The sequence below is a fragment of the Ranitomeya variabilis genome, chromosome 4 (assembly GCF_051348905.1).
Source record: "Ranitomeya variabilis isolate aRanVar5 chromosome 4, aRanVar5.hap1, whole genome shotgun sequence".
Taxonomy (NCBI): domain Eukaryota; kingdom Metazoa; phylum Chordata; class Amphibia; order Anura; family Dendrobatidae; genus Ranitomeya; species Ranitomeya variabilis.
The window spans coordinates 218433853-218459651 of record NC_135235.1 but is presented as its reverse complement, the minus strand read 5'-3'; the positions used below and the strand labels follow the sequence as shown (position 1 = coordinate 218459651).

Here is a 25799-nt window from a genome sequence, read left to right as displayed (position 1 = left end):
GCTAGCGGCGCGACCAAGCTTCTGGTACGAATTGTCACGAGTCAGGAATGCAACCCCCTACCAAGGCAGGAGGCGGGGGAGAAATGCGCCCTTGGTTGAGAACATGAAACGTCGCCCACCCTAATACTCGAACTTGCCAACTTTTAGGGGTGCAGCTGAAACTTTTCCCATATAGGTTCGCTCCCTTTTAGAGGCAAACCCAGTCTGCGCTTATGTAAAGCGCCTTTCAAGCCTCCTCCACATCTCCTGAAAATGCGTTTGGAGAAAGCCCTTTGCATAACGACACACCGTCTCCGGGTCACATATCAAAAAACTTTCCAACTTTGCCAGCTTTTTGGGGAATCCGAAAGTTCTCACATTTTTCCAGAAGACTTAATAAATATGGTAATATGGGCCTCATGGTAACTATGATTTTACCCCTTTTTTTTGCTTACAGATTCTGCGTCAAGTCATGTCGCATATCTGCTGGTGGAGGGGAATTTGGTGCGTCACAGAACCATCAAACAGCGGCACGTGAAACACGTTGGGGTCTCCAGTATGGACTCTGGGCGTCCCCGGCCAGGGTCTGCGCAAACATTTTAAAACTTTTTGAACCATGAAAATGATTTCCTAATCCAGAAGCCACTGACCCAAAACATGTAAAAAAAAAAACTAAAAAAAATGAAAAACTAAAACTTTGGCTCCAATTCATCATTTTCAGTTTTTATTCCCCATGTCATTTTGGTTTTTGTCCTGTCTTTTTCCTTTTGTACTGGCAGATTTTACATCCAATACATCAAAATGGTGCACAATGTTTGATAAATTAGTCATCGATCCCCAAAGATTTTTTTTTGTTTTTGTTTTCATTTTTGTGCCTTTTTAAAGTAAAATGTCACAGAACCGAAATGTCTCGCGTTAGTAAAAATTTTTGAGAGATTTCTGAAAAGTTTGAAATGATGAATTAGCCGTAAACTTCTGGATAATGAAAAGGATTTTGAGGTGAAAATATCCTCAGTGTGAACATAGCCTCAAAGATTCATCAGTTTTTTTTTTGTGTACAAGAAGTTTTCTCAAGCTTCTCCTATCAAAATTATAAGATGGCGGCTGTGTTCTGTCTCGATCAAAAACAGACAAGTCTCCATTTTTATGGGCACTCGTTGCCCCGAAAACCTTGGAAATGTGAATAGCGCCATAGACCAAAATGAGGACATCTTCTGTCAGTGAAAACTATGGCTACGACTCATACATTTAACACAGTAGTGTGAATGAGGCCTGTTTTTTAAATTTTTTACTGTGGAAATACAGCCCACGGTCACGTTGCCTCCAGTTTGTCAGTCATATGGCCGAGCCGTGGTAATTACAGCGTGAGCTGGGAAACGTGTGGTAAAAAAACCCGCCATAAAACCGCGGCAATTCTGGTGCCGCTCCTGGTCTCATGACAACGAACGTAATTAGGGGTCTCCTCGTGATGTACAGTATATTCACAGGTAACGGTTGCGGCTATGTTTTAAAACCGCAAACACGTAAAAATCTGCGGTGAAAGCGGTCAATATCGCACAATGTTTAATCATACGTTGATATTTATTAGTAGATTTGTATTGGTCATAGGGTTCCAGTCATAAAATGGAAGCAAATACATATTTCAACATTTTCCAACTGTAACTTTGCAAGCTATATATATTACTTTGACTAAAAAATTGGCCTTTTTTTGTGCGTGTAATGCCTCCTGCAAGATGGCCGCTGCAGAGGGACAATCACGTGACGGGACCGTCTTCCTGTTTTCGGCAACCGGTGACGTCACGAGCAGCAAAGAGGACTCCTCCTATTGGCTGAGCATCATCTGTGCGGGATATTTTTTTTTTTTTCCGTCTCTCTCCTCTACTCGGTTGTGATGGAAACGGCGTTGAGCCGCTGACCTCTGAAGCTGCCCGGAGGGACGAGGTGAGGAGTGTGAGGTCATGTGACTGTGGTGGCTGGAGATGGCGGACTGTGACGTGTGACATTGGGGGGACGGGGACCGGTGAGGGGTGAGGGTCGAGCTGTGCTGCTGCTTAGGGGTCGGAGACCACCCAGTCACGTGATGTCTGCACACAGGAGCCTGTGCAGATACATAGAGGCACCTCCCATTCACTTCAATTGGGGAGTGACCTGGCTTAAAGGGATTGTCCAGGATTTGTGGGGGAGAGGAGGAATTTCACTGGGGAGTATTATTTTTTTATATTTTTGCATTAATTTATTTTTTTACCTGCCTTTATTATTATTATTATTATTATTATTATTATTATTATTGCCTGTTGTTTTTTTTCCTCATGTTTTTCATTTGTGCCTTTTTTTTTTAGTTTTATTTTGCATCTATTTTACGAGTTCACCTGTGTTTTTTTTTTTTTGGTTTTTTTTTTTATTGGTCACATAGAGCAGACGAGTCGTCAACTTTATATAAAGTTCCATCGTTTTCGGCACAAACGTCATCCACTCCCACCAAACCCACGGAGTGATTTTATACACGTCTGTCTGAACATTTTTTGCTCTAAAAAAAAAAAAAAAGATAACGAGCAGTAGAATTGCATTCATGAATCACATGCGCCATGTTAACAAATTTGGTGCAAAAAAAAGTCAATGGTTAAAAGATAAAAAACAAACAAAAACAAAGCACAAGTGATGACTCAGGCCACTGATGTTAATGATATTACAGCCCGAATTCACTAAGTAAAGTCACTGTTCATTAATTCCAGTTGACCGAGATCGGAGAAAAATGATGATTCTGCTCGTTTTCAACCCCTTAAGTCAGGCATCTAGGTGGTTAGATCTAGGGAGAGGCTCCCTCTGTTATTCAATCCGCTTGCTCTTGATCCTGGACTTCTAGATCTTGTCGGTTGAGGACAGTGTGTGCAAGCTCGGCAATAAAGAGCTTGTAAGCCCTGGGAGATGATGTACAGTGTGAAGACCCGTAAACAAACAGCACCCCACGTCTTAGTGTTATATTAGGGTTATTGGTATACGTCAGCCCGCGGCTTCGTATTATGTACGGTATATTGGAACATTTAAGGTCCTTTTCCTGCCATCGCAGCTCGTCCAGGGATCAGTCTTGTATCTTTTTAAAGGGAAAGTCATGGACTTTCTTGATATTTCCTCCATATGAAACCCTCAACTGCGAAGCCTTTGGGAAGTAAGGCCCCAATTGTAACAGTAGTGCCGGCTCCCCTCCGTGGTTCCCCTTCCTCAATCATGCAGAAACGCCTACATAGTCACTGCTCCAGTCACACGCCGTGGTCCTAGTCGTGGCTCCCTGCTTTGTGATCTGTGCACATTGCACAGGCTTTCCGGCTCACGCTCCCCTGTTCACGCTCCCCTGTTCACACTCCCCTGTTCTTGGAATAGAACTTAGAATATGCCCATAGCCAATAACTAGGAGGCATCTTGTATATAAGGCACCCTCGCCAGTAGGGAGGTGCCTGAGCAACCCCTGCAGTTCCCTACATTGAGAGTGTGTGGTCCTAGTCGTGGCTCCCTGCTTTGTGGTCTGTGCACATAGCACAGGCTGACCGGCTCACACTCCCCTGTTCTTGGAATAGAACTTAGAATATGCCCATAGCCAATAACTAGGAGGCATCTTGTGTATAAGGCACCCTCGTCAGTAGGGAGGTGCCTGAACAACCCCTGCAGTTCCCCACATTGAGAGTGCGTGTTGCCAGGTTCCCCGTCATACTATCCTGTATAGTTTGTGATCCTCTTTCTGTGTCCAGAGTTTCATGATCCTGTTCCCGTAAACCTGTATAGTCTGAGCATTATCCTGAATTGTATGAACCAGAACCTGACGATGTTTCGCCCCCGGGTACATTTCGTCCCCAAATACGAAATGCTGGGGACGAAATGTGCGGGGGGCAAAATGTACCCGGGGGTGAACTGCTGGGGGCGAAACATCCAGAACCAGTTCCAGAAACCCCTATTGTCTGAAGGTGAACCTATCCCAGTATTCTGTGTTGTCCCGACTGTTATACCAGTATCCATACACCATCTTGGCTGATTTTTGGAAAGCTGGCAGAACAGGGCAAGACCGGCATTTAAAAAAAAAAAAAAAAAAAAAAGCACCAAAAATCACAGCTTTTTTGCACTACTACGAGTTTCACAAAAACTTTGCAACTTTTCAAACAGTTTTACTCCTGAATTCTTGCACAAACTGATGAATCGGTGCCGAAATAACCTATGTATGTATGTATGGACCCATTTGGCTTACAGATTTTACTCCCGATCCCATGCACATGCCCACTCGTTTCAACTGAACTTGCTTGCAAGAGTGAGAAACCTCTCTTAGAAGCTTATCCTTCTTGAGAGCAAAATATTGGGTCCATTGGAATCCAGCATGCTTGACCCTTTTTTCTTTTTTGACAACATCTCCCTCTGGAGAGATATTAGACCCCACTATACATATAAAATGGGTGTCTGGTTCTGTCGAAATTAGTGAGTTTTGTACAAGTTGGGTATGACAGTAGTCATACTGACCTGAAGAATCATATGTCCCAGTCATTTTTGCCAAATTATACACTGTAAAAACAAAACTCCAGAAAAAAATGGCAGAATTGCTGTTTTTTTTTTTTTTCTACAATTGTTCTAATTTTTCAGGTTAAAATGAACGGCGTCATTCAAAATTACAACTCATCCCGCAAAAAAAAAAAATAACCCCTCACATGGATGGAAAAATAAAAAAAGGTTATGACTCTTGGATGAAGGGGGGAAAAAGCAAAACTGAAAAGTCAATGGGTTCTTTGAGGTTAGAAGGGTTTTTGTAAGAAGAGCAGGACGAGCCTTTGGCTTAGGCCGGAGTCACACACAACGTATAAAAATACAGTCTGTTTTTGATGGCCGAGATATGCAGAAAATTTCCTGAACAGTGATCCGTATTCAATGTGAGGATGCGATTTTTTTTTTTTTTCTCTAAAAATTATCCGTGTGTCATCCGTATGGCATCCGTACGGCGAGATTTTCTCGCCAGCTTGCAAAATGGACATAGAATGGATCCATGGCCTCAAATAGTCGTAAAAACATATATACAGTCTATATAAATAAATAAATATATATATATATATATATATATATATATATATATATATATATATATATATATATATATATATATATATATCCAAAATATCTTGTAAGAACGAATAATGAGGGCACTCACCCGTCTTCATTAAAATTATTCCTTTATTTGCGAAAATACATCCAGAGAACCAATATGGCCGGGGGAGAGAGAGGGGGCCTCAGCCCGTGTGAGCAGAGGAGAACGACGACGGCCGTTTCGCGCGGTCCTGCGCTTCTACGGGTCAATCCCGGATTGACCCGTAGAAGCGCAGGACCGCGCGAAACGGCCGTCGTCGTTCTCCTCTGCTCACACGGGCTGAGGCCCCCTCTCTCTCCCCCGGCCATATTGGTTCTCTGGATGTATTTTCGCAAATAAAGGAATAATTTTAATGAAGACGGGTGAGTGCCCTCATTATTCGTTCTTACAAGATATTTTGGATTAAGTGACTGTTTTCCCTGAAGGAGCACCTGAAGTCTTCTAAAGTACGGCATAGTAGGACATATGTTCTTGATCTCCACTGAGGAGCCAGAATACAATAAGACAGTGCCGCCTGATTTTTTGTTTTTTTTGGATATATATATATATACACACTAGATGGTGGCCCGATTCTAACGCATCGGGTATTCTAGAATATGCATGTCCACGTAGTATATAGCACAGCCACGTAGTGTATTGCCCAGCCACGTAGTATATTGCCCAGCCACGTAGTATATTGCCCAGCCACGTAGTATATTGCCCAGCCACGTAGTATATTGTCCAGCCACGTAGTATACTGCCCAGCCACGTAGTATACTGCCCAGCCACGTAGTATATTGCCCAGCCCATGTAGTATATTGCCCAGCCCACGTAGTATATAGCAATGTGGGCATCATATCCCTGTTAAAAAAAGAATTAAAATAAAAAATCGTTATATACTCACCCTCCGTCGGCCCCTCCGATCCACAACAGGCCTTTCCCGCTTGTGACGCTCCGGTAACCGGTCCATGCTGCGGTTTCACGAGATGATGACGCTGCGGTCTTGCGAGATGATGACGTAGCGGTCTCGCGAGACCGTCACGTCATCATCTCGCGAGATCACAGGATGGACCGGTTACCGGAGCGTCGCGAGCGGGAAAGGCCTGTTGTGGATCCGAGGGGCTGACGGACGGTGAGTATGTAACTATTTTTTATTTTTTTTATTATTTTTAACATTAGATCTTTTTACTATTCATGCTGCATAGCAGCATGAATAGTAAAAAATTGGTCACACAGGGTTACTAGCAGCGTTAACGAGTGCGTTACACCGCGGTCAATGCTGCCATTAACCCTGCGTGAGCGCTGACCGGAGGGGAGTATGCGTGCGCCGGGCACTGACTGCGGGGAGTAAGGAGCGGCCATTTTCTTCCGGACTGTGCGCGTCGCTGATTGGTCGTGGCAAAACAGCCACGACCAATCAGCGACTTGGATTTCCATGACAGACAGAGGCCGCGACCAATGAATATCCGTGACAGACAGAAGGACAGACAGAAGTGACCCTTAGACAATTATATAGTAGATATGTCAGTGAGACATATATACATATATATAATACAGCGCTAGGTAGCAGAAAAGCCGGTAATTCAATTGCCGGCTTTTGCTATCTCCTTCTCAAACCCGACAAGATATGAGACATGGAGTACATACAGTAAACCATTTCTTATCCCTTATTTTTTTACATATTCCGCACTACTAGTGTTGGAAGTGTCTGTGTGCAAAACTTGGGGGCTCTAGCTGTTAAAATAAAGGGTTAAATCACGGAAAAAACTGGCGTGGGCTCCCGCGCAATTTTTTCCGCCAGAGTGGGAAAGCCAGTGACTGAGGACAGATACTAATAGCCTAGAGAGGGTCCATGGTTATTGGCCCCCTTGGCTAAAAACATCTGCCCCCAGCCACCCCAGAAAAGGCACATCTGGCTGATGCGCCTATTCTGGCACTTGGCCACTCTCTTCCCACTCCCGTGTAGTGGTGGGTTATGGGGTAATAAAGGGTTAATGTCACCTTGCTATTGTAAGGTGACATTAAGCCTGGTTAATAATGGAGAGGTGTCAATAAGACACCTATCCATTATTAATCCTATGTTCATAAAGGGTTAAAAAAACACACATTAGGAAAAAAGTATTTTAATGAAATAAAGACACATGGTGTTGTAATAGTTTATTAAACGCTTAATCAAATTGAAGACCCTTGTCACCTGAAACAAAGTTAAAATAAAAACAACAACAATATCCCATACCCCTCCGGCGTTACAGTCAAGTCCCACAATGTAAATCCATCAGAAGGTGTTAATTAATTTTACAAGCAGAAGCTCTGCTAATGCAGCTGTGCTCCTGCCTGTAAAAAGTGGGGAATGAATGGGAAGCAGGGGAACGTAGCTACCTAGACTTGCGGTGCTGCGCCCCCTGCTGGTATAACCTCAGATGAACTCCAGCGTGGGAATTTTTCTGAATATATATATATATATATATATATATATATATATATATATATATATATATATATATAATCTCTATACTATATCTATACTATGTGTAGACATTAATTTTATTTGTTCTATTCTAACCTGTCAGTGTGATTTTACTGTACACCGCGCTGAATTGTCGGCTTTTCTATAGAACACCGTTGCGTATTTCTCGCAAGTCACACTGATGGTCCGTGTGTAATCCGTTTTTTTCTCACACCGATAGACTTGCATTGGCGATTCTCGGCCGAGATACGCTGACAATCGCAGCATCCTGAGATTTCACTCGGATCCTGAATACGGACGAGAAAACAACGGATAATAGGAGCTGCCCCGTAGATTAACATTGGGCTGAGTGCTATGCGATTTTTTTTTATTTTTTTATTTTTTTTTATCGCATTGCACTCATCCGTATTACGGTTTAGTGTGACTCCGGCCTTAAACAGAAGATTCAACTAAGGGCCCCTTGAATATCGCAGCACGTTCACTGCCTGCATTTGTATTCACATTTAGCCGCCTCCATATATTTTTTTTCTAGAAAGTAGGAGTCTCGCTGTCATCAGCGAGATGAGATTATTTCTTTTCCTGGATCTCACACAATATACCCTCCTGATTTGTGCTCAGAACGTGTCCTGTCTGTAGATGGGCAGTAAAACTTGTCGTCTGCGCCGTATCAGAATAGGTGATTTACACTGCTCCCCTCCACAGGGGAATATTCTGTAACACTAGTCCACCATCGAGCAACTGGAAATTTGCAATTTTTTTTTTTTTTTTTCTGTATTCATAGAAAGAGTTGTCTTCTCATAAGTCCGTAGAGCTCACGTGACCATGAAGAACTGATTTCTGAGTGGTAAAGGGACCTGACCTGTCCTCTCTCCTGGCATGCCTGTTTCAATAAATGCAATTACTCCCACCTGAATTTTAGCTGAGTTAATGGTTCGATCGGAGCCAAATAAAAAGAAAAATACACCTTCCCGCAATTTCATACAATGGATAGCAGAGGTGTAAGGCTATGTCTCCACGTTCAGGATGGCCGGCGGTATCGCCGCAGCGGCGAAGCCGCTCGGCGCTAAGCCCTGCCCCCTTTCTGGGACGCGATCATGCCGGATGTGTTAACTCTTCACATCCGGGATGATCGCTCTGTCCCATGGGGCCCTGTGATATGCCTTGCGGGGACGCTGCGTCCCCGCAAGGTGTACGGACATGCTGCGATCTGAAAAGACGCGCAGCATGTCCGGAGTCGCAGGGCCGCCGCGTGCTGGTTTCCACACATAGTGGAGACGGGATTTCATAAAATCCCCTCCACTATGCTGGAACATCTGGACGCTGCTTGTTTGACGCTGCAGCTCTGCGCAGCGTCAAACAAGCAGCGTTTCCTGACCGTGGAAACATACCCTTAGGGGCACTTACTTTACTGCCACTTCGTCCGTGCATAGTAATACGCAGGTACACTTAGGGTATGGCTCCACGGTCCGGAGGGGCGGCGGTATCGCCGCAGCGGCGAAGCCACTCGGCGCTAAGCCCCGCCCCCTTTCTGGGACGCGATGGTGCCGGATGTGTACAGTACACATCCGGGATCATCGCACCCCTCGCCATAGCGCCCTGTGATATGCCTTGCGGGGACGCTGCGTCCCCGCAAGGTGTACGGACATGCTGCGATCTGAAAAGACGCGCAGTATGTCCGGAGTCGCAGGGCCGCCGCGTGCGGGTTTCCACGCATAGTGGAGACGGGATTTCATAAAATCCTCTCCACTATGCTGGAACATCTGGACGCTGCTTGTTTGACGCTGCAGCGTCAAACAAGCAGCGTTTACTTACCGTGGAAACATACCCTTAGGGTATGTTTCCACGTTCAGTTTTGCTTCAGGCTTTGGTCAGGATTTTATGCAGGTAAAATCCTGACCAAAACTGCACCTGAGGTCACTGGCAGGTCATTTGCGGTGTACCTGCGTGTTTTGCTCATAGTAGCAACATGCTGCGTTTCGAAAAAACGCACCACGCATGCGTTTTCGCGGCAAAAACGCATGCGTTTTTTAACGCATAGTGGAGTCTGGATTTCATAAAATCCCATCCACTATGCTGTAACATCTGGACGCTGCGTTTTTGACGCTGCAGAAAAACGCAGCGTCAAAAACGCAGCGTTTCCTGAACGTGGAAACATACCCTGACACCACAACTGCCAGGATCGAAGAAAGTGCTGATTCGGTACTTGACTCTATCAATACTGTTGATCATTAGAGGGCGGACCACCTTGTGGCACAAAAAGTGATTAGCTGCAGCGGTGACATGCACTGTATGCGTAATGTTATACTAAAACCAGGACAGCAGCAGAGAGTCAGCACTGCACCCGGGGAAGGTAAGTAAGAGCTCTTTTCTAATTATTCTAATCAAGCGGATTGAGCCAAGAAAATTATTCCTCCGAAAACCCAAGATTGTTCCATTGGCCAGAAGGGTAAGTAACGAGACCAGCTGAGGACTTCTAACGAGGAACTGCAGGGGATCGGTAGGTCAGTCCAATTTGTTCTTTGATCAGGCCGGGCCTGGTTTTGGGGAGTGAAAAAAAAAAAAAAAAAAAGGTAGAGAACCCTCTTAATTAACCCTTATGATGGAACAAAAAAAGAAAAAAGCCCCTGAATTAAACATGCCATCATAATCATTTCGAAAACTAAGAAAGAAAGTTGCTCAGATCTTTGAGAAAGTGAAGGAACAAAAACCCAGGCCGACATCTCAATGTCCCTCACCCTTCCAGTTTCCTTTTTTTTGGAGGAGCTCAAGTGTGAATCTTAAAAAAAAAAAAAAAATCGACTCTGCACCAACCAAGGGCTGGCTTTATATCATATTTTTCTGCTTGTGACTGAACCGTGAAATACAATAATTACCCTGACCAGCTACCCTTACCAGAGATTGCCCTCTTCACTGGCCACAATCAGATTTTTTTTTTTTTTTAAAGGCTCACAAATCATAAGTGCCAGAATTGAAGATTAACATTGTGTCCGGATGTTATAGGCTTTATCAGAAATTAATGGCCAGGTAAAAGAAAAGGTGGCGGCATCAATTATATCCGGTTATGGATGGTCAAAGCGTATTAAATTAGACTTCCGGGGAAATGGCGATATTTCCACAAAATGATACCCAAAATAATAACTCAAATGTAAGAAGAAATATTATAGGAAAAAGGATGCATGCTACGAAGTAGTGTTAGTTTCTGCTAATGTTTTGCCAATTTTCTGGCATAAATTACAGCTATCTTTTTAAGCCATGAGTGTCGCCACCTCCTTCTACTAGACCCCAACCAAACTAGAATACACGGTCACAGGCATGGCTATTTATTTTATTTACTTATATAACGCCGTTAATTTCCACTGCGCTTTACGGACATCATCACTCCCCATTGGGGCACACAGTCTAAATTTCTGAAGAGAACATACAAACTCCTTGCAGATGTTACCCTTGGTGGGTTTTGAACCCACAGCTCCAACACTGGAAAGTCACAGTGCTAACCACTAAGGCCGGCGTCACACTCAGCGTATGAAAATACGGTCCGTTTTTTACTGCCGTAATACGCAGAAATGTTCCCAAAATAGTGATCCGTATGTCATCCTTAGGCAGGGTGTGGCAGCATATTTTGAGATTTTCTCGCAGGCTTGCAAAACCGACATATGGATTTATGGGCTCAAATGTTCGTCAAAACATATATACAGTGTGTATGTATGTGTATATATATATATATATATATATATATATATATATATATATATATATATATATATACTGTATATATACGGAACAGCACACTGCTCACCGGTGGGTGCCTGGCTTCCTAGGTAGAATGGTCCACTTCATCTACCCAAAATACATACCAAATAGAAAAAAAGAAGACAGCACTCCAAATCCTTTTCAAGTGAAAAAGTGCATGGTTTATTCAAACCCACATCTCTGTGCAACGTTTCGGCTCACTGAGCCTTTCTCAAGCAGTGGGTGTTAACAAGTGTGTTTTTATAGGCATAGTCCACAATCATTTACATATAATAATAGCCATAAATATACATATTTGCATGGTGTTTCTTAAATTACATCATATCAAAAATTCCTCTGTGCAATTCCCAACATATAATAAGGTGCAATGTGCTAAAGTGCTTTACTGTATTGTTCTCCACAGTTCTCTCATTATTGTCACTCTAATAATAATAATAATAATAATAATCTTTATTTATATGGCGCCAACATATTCCGCAGCACTTTACAATTAAGCGGGGACATATACAGACTAATTCAATACAAGTTAAGACAATTTAAACAGTGACATTAGGAGTGAGGTCCCTGCTCGCAAGCTTACAATCTACAAGGAAATGGGGGGACACAATTGGTGAAAAGTGCTTGTTATGTCAGGTCTGGCAATTATAATACTAAATAATAATAATAATAATAATAATAATAAACTTCCTTCTATAAAGTGTCACGTGTTGTAGTGTATATTATAATTTATATCTCTTACCCTGCTCGGGACTAAGTCAAACCACATGGAAGACGCTGCTTTGCCGTTACCAGCGTCCTATAATTCACACTGCGCATGTCACAGTATAGCCATGCCTTGTCATGAGCTGTCAGCCAATTACAATACATGTACGGCTCTCCTCTCCTTGCGCACGCGCACTATTGTTTCATCCATACCGGCAAGGATTTCTTCTTATGCGCATTATATATAGGTACTTATATTTTATATATTATAGAGAATACTAAAGTCAGCTACATATATTTCTCAGATTCTAGACACTAATCGGCTACCACAGATATTTTTTTTCGCTCTGACAGACCGGACGGCACCTTACTCAGGCTGGCTCCAGTTGTCAATGGACCTCCATATTGACGTGTAGCCCTCTCAGGCCACAGCATCTCTATTAGAGGATCCATATAAGCGGATATATCTCTTGCCTAGCATCCAATTTTTTATAACAGTTATTACTATATATACAAATTTTTTGCCATAAAGATATGTTCATACGCAGCAATCTTTTTACCATGCACATATTTTATTCATTATTGTCACTGGCCAACAGTCCCACTTTTAGATTACACAGGTCAACAAAAAAAAATTTTTTTTCTGGTGTCCAAAATATTTTAATGAATTTGGGGTATTTTTGGGGTGCTGATTCTGAATATGCTATCAGTTTTGCCAGATTGGCTCAAGTTTTTGAGATTTTTGGTATCTTATTTATAGCACTTGTTGGTAAATGCGACGCATCATCTCATTAATTTCTTTGGATTAGTACTTGAACTGAGCAGTTCTCAATATAGTTTTGTGTTAATTAGTATTCTAAAAGTTTGTTCATAGCTTGATTTTTGCACTAACTTTATGTTGTTGTCTGTTTTCCAGTGAAAAGCATGAACTCATCAAGAAGAAGTTGTCCTAACGATCCAGACTCATTCTGTTACATTTGTGGTGAATACACACTGCCAAAACATAGAAGAAACATAACAGACTTCGTAAAAAAAGTGTATTTTGCCTATTTTGGGGTTATGCTTGGGGACCAAGACAAGTTTTGGGCACCACACATAGTGTGCAAAGCATGTATCGAATTATTATGAAAATGGAGCAAAGGACAAAGAAAAAGCTTCAAATTTGGTGTTCCAATGGTGTGGAGAGAGCCAAAAAATCATCATGATGACTGTTATTTCTGTGCAGTGCAAGTGCAAGGATTCAATAAGCATAAGAAACGAAAATGGGAGTAACATGGAATCTGCAAGAAGGCCTGTCCCTCATTGTGAAGATGTGCCTGTACCTGTGTTTACCATAAATAACAGTCATCATGATGATTTTTTGGCTCTCTCCACACCATTGGAACACCAAATTTGAAGCTTTTTCTTTGTCCTTTGCTCCATTTTCGTAATAATTCGATACATGCTTTGCACACTATGTGTGGTGCCCAAAACTTGTCTTGGTCCCCAAGCATAACCCCAAAATAGGCAAAATACACCTTTTTTAACGAAGTCTGTTATGTTTCTTCTATGTTTTGGCAGTGTGTATTCACCACAAATGTAACAGAATGAGTCTGGATCGTTAAGACAACTTCTTCTTGATGAGTTCATGCTTTTCACTGGAAAACAAACAACATAAAGTTAGTGCAAAAATCAAGCTATGAACAAACTTTTAGAACACTAATTAACACAAAACTATATTGAGAACTGCTCAGTTCAAGTACTAATCCAAAGAAATTAATGAGATGATGCGTCGCATTTACCAACAAGTGCTATAAATAAGATACCAAAAATCTCAAAAACTTGAGCCAATCTGGCAAAACTGATAACATATTCAGAATCAGCACCCCAAAAATACCCTAAATTCGATGAAATATCTTTGGCACCAAAAATGCTGTTGACCAGTGTTATAAATTAGATAGATAATTCTTCCATCCTCCATGTGGTTATACTCCATCCTCCGACATGCCAAAAGAGCTTTTTATATCTACGTTGCTAGAGTGACAATATCTCTAAAAAAATAAAAAATAAAACAATATTAAAATCAGGCATTATGACAAAAATTCATTTATACATCATGCCCTCTCTAGGCTATTAATATCTGCTCTCAGTCACTGGCTTTACCACTCTGGCAGAGAAAATTGCGCAGGAGCCTACGCCAATTTTTTCCGCGATTTAACCCTTTATTTTACAAGCTACAGCGCCCAAATTTTGCACATACACACTACTAACATTAGTAGTGTGGAATATGCAAAAAAAAAGAAAAGGGATATGAGATGGTTTACTGTATGTAAGCCATGTCTCATATCATGTCGGAGTTGTGAAGGAGAGAGGAGAAGCCGGCAAATGAATTACCGGCTTTTCTATAGAACACCGCTGCATATTTCCCGCAAGTCACACTGCTGGTCCGTGTGTAATACGTATTTTTCTCGCCCCCATAGACTTTCACTGGCGATTTTTTGGCGCAATACGGTGACAAACGCAGCATGCTGCGATTTTCTACGGCCGTACAAGACCGTATAATACGGATCCGTAAAATACGGCTGATAGGAGCTGGGCCATAGAGAATCATTGTACCGTATGCAATCCGTATTTTCTGCACCTCTCATACGTCCATAAAACTCGCTAGTGTGACGCTGGCCTGAGCCACCATGCTGCCCATGAATTATTATACGTTACTATAATACTATCCCTATCTACAAGAAAATAACTACTATATGTACAAGAATATAACTACTATAATACTGCTCCCTATGTACAAGAATATAACTACTATAATACTGCCCCTATGTACAAGAATATAACTACTATAATACTGCCCCTATGTACAAGAATATAACTACTATAATACTGCTCCCTATGTACAAGAATATACTATAATACTGCTCCCTATGTACAAGAGTATAACTACTATAATACTGCTCCCTATGTACAAGAATAGAACTACTATAATACTGCCCCTATGTACAAGACTATACTATAATACTGCTCGTATGTGCAAGAATATAACTATTATAATACTGCCCCAATGTACAAGAATATAACTACTATAATACTGTCGCACCACACCAGTATAATCTACATGTACTCTTATACTGTCATATATCTGTTGCTGAAGCTAATGCTTTGAGTTGGATACAAATAGCCATATGGGCTTAGTTTGAGTTCACCCGTTCCTCTCTGTGTGTTTTGTGCCTGCTGAATGTAGGTAGAAGCTACTGATGGCGGACTGCTACTTATTTGTAAATTTGTGTTGCCCTTTGCTAATTTTCTGGCGCGTTTGCTAGAAAAAAGGAAAAAGCACCCATAACACGTATCATCTAACTATATAGCACTCGCAGCAAAGCACTATACAGTACAAGCCTTATGCAATTCATGGCAGGCTGACCCTGTTAATATAGAAACAGGGAAAAGGGGGACAACTACCGTATTATAGTTTTGATAATTATTTAGTCCTCACATACATTTTCCATTTGGGAAATAATTTGCGCAGGCGGAACGTGGGACGGTAATGAGCCCGCTTCCCCATTCCGTAAGACAACATTTGCTTAGTAGAAACTGTGTGATCATCTTATTGACAAGCCAGCAGACAACTGTGAAAATTAGCCTGGGAATGGTAATGTTGTGGTGATGTATTTCATGCTGGCATCTGAGCCCTCTTAATTAGACGCGCTCCTAAGACAAGACGCCTTGCGTCGCTCCATACAAGGACCTGTTTGATGTGAAGACATAAGGAGCACAAGTATCCGTATAAATCTGCTATACTGTGACCAGCAGAACAGCCTCGGCGTCAGCCTTGTTATTATGTTGAAGAGGCAGCTCTCAGGGATTGTATATACCAGGTGTAGTTCATGCGCAGACTGTATACAACTCCACAATACAGCGGATTTGTCTGGCTTCTCGTCCTTTGACAACTTATTTATATATGCCCTTAACGAGAGAAGGACCTCCAATCAAGAGTCCACTTTATTAGCTACGGTCAAGAGGTTCTTCCCATCTTAGATCATCATCTGGCAGGGAAGACTCAATGTCCATAGTGGACAACCCAATACATGTTGGGCTACAGCTGGGAGAAACAAGGCTGAAGTTGTTTCCTTTGAAATTTTTAGGTTGAGAGGAGACATATTATTGTAGACTTTGGGACCATTCAAGGAGCCAGCCCTCAGGAACTTCAAAAGAAAGCCTTGAAGAAAAGATAGGATCCTCTAGGACTTTTCTAGGTATATTTGGCTTCTCAGTCTTGTCTAGCCCTACCTTAAGATTTGGGCTTGTCTGCTTACGAAGGTCCTCCAATAATAAACAGGTGTTTAGTTTCCCTACAGCACTCCCTCAGGTGAAATGGAGAATTACACAGTATATAATTAAATTAATTTGCTCTCTGTGTAAGGAATGTAGTGGATGGGTACCTCCTGTACTTGCCGATTTCTGGCTATTTCTGCTCTGACTGATAGATGAGGGTCCTATTTCAGCCACTTTGCAGATGGTTTTAGTGGATCCTTTTCTTAAAAGTCTTTTTAAAGACTAATGGGTACCTTTCCCCATGTTACCACAGACAACAGAAATGCAAGCTTTTACATCTGGGCATGATAAACAAAAAATACATCTGAGGAATGGAACTAAGCAACAGCACGTGTGAAAAAGATTTGGGTATGCTAATAGATCACAGTCTGCACATGACGCAACAGTGTGATGCAGCAGCAAAAAGGCAAACACAGTTCTTGGATGTATTAAGAGAAGCATACAGTCTAGATCATGTGAAGTAATTATCCCCCTCTACTCCTCCTTGGTCAGGACTCATCTGGAATACTGTGTCCAATTCTGGGCACCACATTTTAAAAAAGACATTGAAAAACTGGAGCAAGTTCAGGTAAGAGCTAGCAGGATACTGAGCGGACACCAAAGTATGTCCTACGAGGAATGGTTAGAGGATCTGGGAATGTTTAGCTTGCAAAATATGTATTATCCCCCAGATGTTGTGATAAACTGTTGGTCACTACACGATGTGGCAGAGATTATGGGTTGGCAATAGCTTTTCCGTATTTTGTAACATCAGCAGAATATAACGCTACCATGATTTGTCGCTGTCCCCAGTGATCACGTGGCTGAGCGGGTGATGTGGTGGCAAAGGAAGGGGGTATCATTGTCTAACCACTTGGATGCTGCATTTGCTAATGACTGCGGCATCTAAGGGGCTAATTAGCCGAGATCAGAACTCCGAACCCAGTTACTTGTAAAACACCACCACCTGCCGCCATGTATGGATGCGTATGTGCACAGTTCACATATTTTTACTCAATATGTTATGCATATGTCAGGGAAGATGTTAATTGTGCCCCTTAGCTTCATACTAGTGCTGAAGCCCCTTCATTGGTGGAGGTCCCCCCAGTCATAAAGTGATGGCATAGCCTGGCAATACGCTGTCATACCCCTTTAAGGCACATTCAGTGTTGAAAGCTGAAGAAAGACAGTTATACAGTTGGCAGATACATGTAGGACGGACACGTATACCGCAGCACATAATTGCTCACAGCTTGATCAATCAATTACAGACATGAATCAATATTGCTTTGTGTGAATAATGCGCCTACTTTACATTCTACACGGGGGAGCGAGATGGAACATGAAATACTTCACAAAGCATTAACTAGGAGACGAAGCCGCTGGAAACTGGGCTAGTCATGGTTTTATGTATAAAAGACTTTGATGGATTCCTAGTAAGCACCTGCCTCCATGCTCTGTAATCACTTTCTTATATAACGCTGCCAGCTTTGGCCGTTGGTGCCGGACACCTTCTCCAGAAATACATTTCAAAAGCCAAAAAGGTCGACATTTTTTTTTTTTCCATGTGTAGAACGCCTAATGAAAGTGCACGAAATGTGAGTTTCACAACTGGAAGAACGATGGTGGGTCCAAGAACGTGAATTCACAGCTTCATAGATCCTCTAAGTGTCTCTCGGACCCCCTGCAATTGGCAGAACTGTTTGGGGAACCTGAGAACGTGAGCAGTTCTCCCTGCAGCACCTCCACAGGCTAAATGAAGCATTACATGGTTCTCATTAAAATTAATGGTGTGTCTAGGTAATGAATAGACCTGTTGTGTCCTCCAGAGAGAGAGGGAGATGCTCTATACAGTCACTCCTGACTCCGGCTAGGTGATGGAGGTACAGACTAAGGGACTAGGAGAATGGTAAAACCCAGTTATAATATTCATACATTTTCGAGAGGAATAGTAGAAAAAATATACAAAGCTGAAGTGTGAGAAAATATTTACTATCAGGTATATAAGTACAGTTGACAGATCCTCAGTGTCATTTTAGGAAGAATTTGCATAAATCAATAGTAAAAGCAAACAAAAGTGGCTCATAAATGCTTCTTTCTCCATTATTGAGCCACCTCTTTTACACCCTGCCCCTTGCCTCTCAAAATCATTATAAAGCTTCTGAAATCCAAAATTGCTCAATGAGGGAACGAATAAAGCTGTCATTTGCAGTGCATGAAGAGGGGAGATATGTCAGAGTAAGAGAAGGAAGAACAGACTGGCAAAGCATTGCTGGTTGTTGTGAGTGTTTTTATCTGTGTCTCCCTGGAGTTGGATGCACAGCTACACTGCTCAGTACTAATATAATGTTCCCCATTTTGCTGCTACTTCTGCACATTTGCTACATAAAGACAAAATTCCCTCATGGCTGTATTGGGAACATCACAGCAGATGGTTTCCACCCACAAGCTCAGAGACAAGGCATGGAGTCTGCAGAGGGACTATATAATGAAAAAAACAGAATATAAGTGAGATATTGGGCAGAAATATTGTTATTCCACATGACAGCTTATCTGTAAAGTCAGCTGAAGTAACGAGTATGCTTTTACTAAAGTTGAAGGAGATGATGCAGGATCTGCAGAGAAACTTTCCACCGCCTCCCTTGTCCCCAACATCCCGACATATATTAGTATTCTATGGTCTATGTCTGAGCCTTATTATTAGCGATGTGCTTTGTGCCTCCAGAGTCTGCTCACACTTTTTATCTACAGCCTTACCAGTCCCTTGATATAGCCAAGCAGTCTCCCTGTGGAAGCTGCTCCTCTGTTGGGTATAAGTCCCTCGGCCGCCGGTGCTGAGCTTGTGACTGTGCAATATTGGCAGTGATTGTGTGTACAACATGTACAGAGTGTTTGGATACTCCGAGATGCGTGTTACAGACAAGGAGGCTTCATTTAGTATGTGCAGCCTGCACATCGCGATTACCTGATCAGTGAGTAATACCGCGAAATGAGAAACAATGGCATTATCTCCTGTGTTAGTATATCCACATGGCTCATCCTGATGTTCTTGGATAGTTTATTCAGGAAAACTTCGGAAGAATGTTATGGATTTTTTTTGTCTTTTTTGCTAAATTATTGGTTTATTAGCCATGAAATGCCTCAGTATGATCAGGCCATCAACTAACATCGCAGAAGGAAACCAGTTATAACACGGGCCCATCTTCTCTACAACCAGTGATGTCACCTGTCCATCTTACTTCTCTACAACCAGTGATGTCACCTGTCGATCTTACTTCTCTACAACCAGTGATGTAACCTGTCCATCTTACTTCTTTACAACCAGTGATATCTCCTGTCCATCTTAATCCTGTTTGATCAGTGATATCACCTGTCCATCTTCTCTACAACCAGTGATATAACCTGTTATGACCCCAATGGCGAGGGTCTCAGAGGAACGTGGAAGTCTGCAGAATACAAAAATCCAGCTCATAGGGCAGTGGTAACTGGGTTGACCATATATCTACTCCTAACGCCAACACTAGAAGTAGCCGGGGATCATTCCTACGTTGATTCTAGATGACACGCGCCAGCCGGAGAATCTAGCTACCCCTAGTAGAGGAAAACAAAGACCTTTCTTGCCTCCAGAGAAGGGGACCCCAAAGCTGGATAGAAGCCCCCCACAAATAATGACGGTGAGGTAAGAGGAAATGACAAACACAGAAATGAACCAGGTTTAGCACAGAGAGGCCCGCTTACTGATAGCAGAATAAAGAAAGGTAACTTATATGGTCAACAAAAACCCTATCAAAATCCACACTGGAAATTCAAGAACCCCCGAACCGTCTAACGGTCCGGGGGGAGAACACCAGCCCCCCTAGAGCTTCCAGCAAAGGTCAGGATATAGTTTGGGAACAAGCTGGACAAAAATACAAAACCAAAACAAATAGCAAAAAGCAAAAGGCAGACTTAGCTGATATAACTGGAACCAGGATCAGTAGACAAGAGCACAGCAGACTAGCTCTGATAACTACGTTGCCAGGCATTGAACTGAAGGTCCAGGGAGCTTATATAGCAACACCCCTAACTAACGACCCAGGTGCGGATAAAAGGAATGACAGAAAAACCAGAGTCAAAAAACTAGTAACCACTAGAGGGAGCAAAAAGCAAATTCACAACAATAACCGGTCCATCTTTTCTACAACCAGTGATGTCACCTGTCCATCTTACTTCTCTACAACCAGTGATGTCACCTGTCCATCTTACTTCTCTACAACCAGTGATGTCACCTGTCCATCTTCTCTACAACCAGTGATGTCACCTGTCCATCTTACTTCTCTACAACCAGTGATGTCACCTGTCCATCTTACTTCTCTACAACCAGTGATGTCACCTGTCCATCTTCTCTACAACCAGTGATGTCACCTGTCCATCTTACTTCTCTACAACCAGTGATGTCACCTGTCCATCTTACTTCTCTACAACCAGTGATGTCACCTGTCCATCTTCTCTACAACCAGTGATGTAACCTGTTCATCTTGTGTACGACCAGTGATGCCATTTGTCTGTGTTCTGTACGACCAGTGATGTCACCTGTCCATCTTACTCCTGTATGACCAGTGATGTCACTTGTCAGTCTTACTTTTGTACGACCATTGATGTCACCTGTCCATCTTACTCCTGTACAACCAGTGATGTTACTTGTCAGTCTTACTTTTGTACGACCAGTGATGTCACCTGTCCATCTTACTTCTGTATGACCAGTGATGTCACCTGTCCATCTTCTGTACGACCATTGATGTCACCTGTCCATCTTACTCCTGTATGACCAGTGATGTCACCTGTCCGTCTTCTGTACGACCAGTGATGTCACCTGTCCGTCTTCTGTACGACCAGTGATGTCACCTGTCCATCTTACTTCTTTACAACCAGTGATATCACCTGTCCATCTTAATCCTGTACGATCAGTGATGTCACCTGTCCATCTTCTGTACGACCAGTGATGTCACCTATCCATCTTACTCTTGTGCAACCAGTGATGTCACCTGCCCATCTTACTTCTGTACGACCAGTGATGTCACTTGTCAGTCTTACTTGTGTACGACCAGTGATGTCACCTGCCCATCTTACTTCTGTACGACCAGTGATGTCACTTGTCAGTCTTACTTCTGTACGACCAGTGATGTCACCTGCCCATCTTACTCCTGTACGACCAGTGATGTCACCTTCCCATCTTACTCCTGTACGATCAGTGATGCCACCTGTCCTTCTACAAAGTTGAAAGGTTGTGTTGAATATTGATGACACCACCATTAATTGTGCTTGTCAAGAAAGATGTCTGATGGCATCCATATCTGGATTCAGGATTATTTGGAATGGATTATTGTCATTTTGTAGGCCTGTGTTGACAACAATGGCACACCTTCATGCATCAAAGACTAACCAGTCCTTGTTTTTTTTCGTAGTTTCTTCTGGCACCATTACTCCGTAACGATATCTGTGTATCTGAAGGACGCAGCAGAATCTTCCTGGAAGGTGAAGTCTGAAGAAGAGCTTGGTGAGTTTACATTATGAGCCACAGTCAGACCAAAGAATTTACTAATTAAAACTTCTCAAACTTTTTAAAATACGTAGATTTTTTTTCAATTCCTCAGCATTTGCAAGATCTGAAAACATATTCTGATTATGTCTGACTCGATACATTACTTGGAGCCATAAACCCATGTCAACAGGACTGGGACTTGACAGATTTTGGAATGTTTTCACCCACTGGCAGCATGCAGAGATGTTGAAGTGGTGAGGAATTAAAATGCAAGTGTGTAGCTATTCAATTACTTAATTTCACACAAGATAGGAATAAATGAGTGTTGAGTCTTGATCCTCCGGTCTTACAGGAATGAATAGAGCATGGTTACGCATTCTCGTGTCCGAAATTACAGACACGTTTATTAGTATAACTGACCTTCTAGTAGCCGGTCATATCGCACGGCTCTGGTTTAGCAGATGATTGGGATCATCAGGGGCGCAGCCCATCCATTAAGAGAACAATGGGACTGCAAAAATCATATACATTCTTCCTAATTAACATTAATGAATTCTGATTCTGCCACCGTCGTACATAGGAATGAGTATAATTGCAATCTGTTCTTATTATCAGCCGGTAAATTCTGCTCGACTGCAGATCTCAACGGAGGAAACTCAGCTAATTCCACAGCGACGTCTCCACAAGGAAAAGTCTAAATAATTGATGCCTTTGTTTATATATTTCATCACAGAAAGTGATGTCACCGGGGACGGCTTTGCCAAGGGGGCGGGGTGGCGTTCCTGCTCTTTCAGAATTCCGGCATAAGATCAGACCGACGTAAAAATGCAAATCACACAGTAAAAAATTAGAGCAAAAATCTGCTCGTTTCATTAAGTCCTCGTGATCCGACTTGTAAATGCGCAAGTAAGTGCTGATCCAGAGCGGCTGTGATCGCCTCTGTAGTGCATGCATCCAAAATAACAAAGCAGCTTTGTAAATAGTCTTAATTAAACCTCTATCATTTCGGGTCTACAGATCCAATGCAGATCTATGTGTCTCCTTGGTAACAGACTACAAACAAATACTGTGTAGTCAGACTCTGCAGTCATTCTCTGTCCCATCCATCGTCTACTTACATACAGATAACAAAGGTGTAAGATTTCACGGGGGAAAGTTTTATACTTCCCTCTCCCCCACTTTCATTCTGTCAAAATATATGCCGGTTTCGGCTTGGGTACAGTTCTTGAGTACTATAGTTCCGAATTTAGCTTTGGCTGTGAGTGGAGTAAAGTAGATGATTCACATCTAAACAGTACATAACATTTTTTTGATTCATCTCCATGAATGAATGCCATCCCTTTAACCGCTCTTCACTATTGTGCTGCAGACCCTTTGGAGGACAGTTCAGCCACCCACATGGCCCCCGAGGACTCCCCACCTCCTCCGTGCCCCGACTGTGGACGGACTTTCCAAACTCTACGCGCACACAAACTCCACAGGCGCAACCACGCCGCCGATCTCTCTTACACCTGCAAGGACTGCGACGTGGCCCGCGCTGGGGCTACCGAGGGAAGCGAGAAGCCTTATTCTTGCTCTGACTGCGGCCGCCGTTTCTGCTGGCTTTTGGCCTTGCACAGTCATCACGAACAGCACACCGGCCAACGTGGCTACCAGTGCTCACAGTGCGGAAAGCAGTTGTCCAACCATCCAGCCTTCCGTAGACACCAGCAAGCTCATCGTAAGGATCGGGTTTGCGTCTGGTGCGGGAAAGCATTCAACTGCTCGGCCAAGCTGTCACGTCACATACGTATCCATACTGGAGAAAGGCCATACCGATGCCCCGATTGCCCACAAGCGTTCACACAACTAGAGACTCTGCGAGTCCACCAGTGGGTGCACGAAGATCCTAAGCCCTTCCAATGTCAGGACTGTGGACGAAGGTTTCAGGCCCAACGTACCTTCGAAAAGCACAGAAACTTGCATATCTCCCGGAAGTCTCATGCTTGCCCCATCTGTGGCAAGACTTTCTTCTTCTCCTCTCGCTACAAGCGCCATCTTCGCATTCACACGGGAGAAAGACCCTTCCACTGCCAACAGTGTGGAAAGAGCTTTAACCAGCGCTCCAACTACCAGAGGCATCGGGCCGTCCATGCCGGCAAGAGACCATTCCCTTGTAACCTGTGCGAGAAAAGTTTCAGCCAGGCGTCCAACTACCGACGGCATCTTCAAACCCATCGGAAGGAGAGGGGCAGGTGGGAAGAGAAAGCAGAGTATAAATGTATTGAGTGTGGGGTACGCTTCACAGAAGAAGGAGGGCTCCATGAGCACTATATACAGCACGCCAGGGGGGAGCTATGATATGTGACAACAAAGGAAAATTATTATTAAGTCTACACATGATCACATTGCCCAAATACTGTATATCTGTCCGGAGTAAGGTAATATGTGACTTTGGGCCACGATGGGAGCTAATCAGAAGCTATGGAGCCCATTGGACATTCAATGATGACTTTTCGGCATGGTCCAGGGTGATAAACGTGCCACCTGAGCCCGTACGGCACTCACTCTATATACCGATGAAATAGCCACTTCTGCATTTGCAGAAAAGCACTTTTTTTTTATTCTGGATGTGGAAAGTAACAGTATTGTTCCGTATTTGTACGTCGCTCCAAAAATTATTAATCTAGAAAATAAATTGTGTGTAAGAGCATGTGTCATTGAATATGGAAAAATCATTTTAGGGGTCACCATACTGGTGATAGGCCACACCTGACTGTTACACAGGAGGGGTGCATGGTATTACGAGTGGTTGTTGCTCCTGACCAGGGCTGATTGACCCCCATTGCAAAAATCAAATAGATTTCTCATAAGGGTACTAGTTAAAGGGAACCTGTCACCCCATTTTTTCAGTATGAGATAAAAATACCGTTAAATAGGGCCTGAGCTGTGCTTTACAATAGTGTATTTTTTGTCCCCTGATTCAACACCTATGCTGCGAAATACCTTACAAAAGTCGCCATTTTCGCCTGTCAGTCACGCTGGTCTTGCCAAAAGGGCGTGGTGAAATGGCTGTTCGCATCTCGGCTTCAGGAAAATGGCCGCCGCGCTCTCCATCTGCGCACGCGCGGCATCCCGTGGCCATTTTCCTGAAGCCCCGGGAAGCAGAGCACTCCATCTGCGCACGCGCGGCCTCAGGAAGATGGCCATCCCCACCGATAACCCTCTGAATAACACAGATCGCGCACTTTTTTTGCCGTTGCGCAGTGCATTCGGCTATTGCGCATGCGCAAAACACTACGCCAATCCCGGGAAGATAAGCAAGAGGTGGGGGAGAAACAGCCATTTCACCACGCCCTTTTGACCAGACCAGCGTGTTTGACAGGCGAAAACGGCGACTTTTGTAAGGTATTTCGGCAGCATAGGTGGGGAATCAGGGGACAAAAAATACACTATTGTAAAGCACAGCTCAGGCCCTATTTAACGGTATTTTTATCTCATACTGGAAAAACGGGGTGACAGGTTCCCTTTAAGAAATGAGCTAATCAATTAGTAGGACCGCAGTCTAGAAGTGACATCTGTAGTCCCTGGCCACTGGACGGGATCCTTGCGTCAGCATTGCGGCATGGTATACTCATGACATCACGCCGGGGCGGCTAATTAAGAGAAGCTGGCAAGCAAATTGCAGGGATCACATCCAGCGACCATGGACTATTGACTGCTAGAATACCCCTTTATAACTTCTAGATTGGTGGGTGACCAACTGTTGGGACCTCCACAGGTCACGAGAGCAGGGCTCTTTTTTTGCCCCGCTAGAGTGGAGCAGTACGTTAGTCCGCCGCTCCATTTATCCTCTATGGGACTGATGGAGCTCTGCACTCGTTTTTCTCCAGCTGTCACATTGGGAATGTATGAAGCAGCGGCCGCGCATGTGCTCTGCTGTTCTGATAAACTTGATGTATTTTGGCCATCCATGTTTGGACCCCCACTGATTTAGAAGTTATCACTTC

The 25799-nt window shown here is 43.2% G+C and overlaps 1 protein-coding gene across 1 annotated transcript; it reads left to right on the top strand.

Moving 5' to 3' along the window:
- Positions 1-1789: 1789 nt before the first annotated feature.
- Positions 1790-24506, top strand: LOC143770390 (uncharacterized). Its single transcript, XM_077259995.1, has 3 exons — positions 1790-1920; positions 21734-21825; positions 23180-24506. The coding sequence occupies exon 3, from the start codon at positions 23209-23211 to the stop codon at positions 24148-24150; it is 942 nt and encodes a 313-aa protein (XP_077116110.1). The 5' UTR covers positions 1790-1920; positions 21734-21825; positions 23180-23208; the 3' UTR covers positions 24151-24506.
- Positions 24507-25799: the final 1293 nt, after the last annotated feature.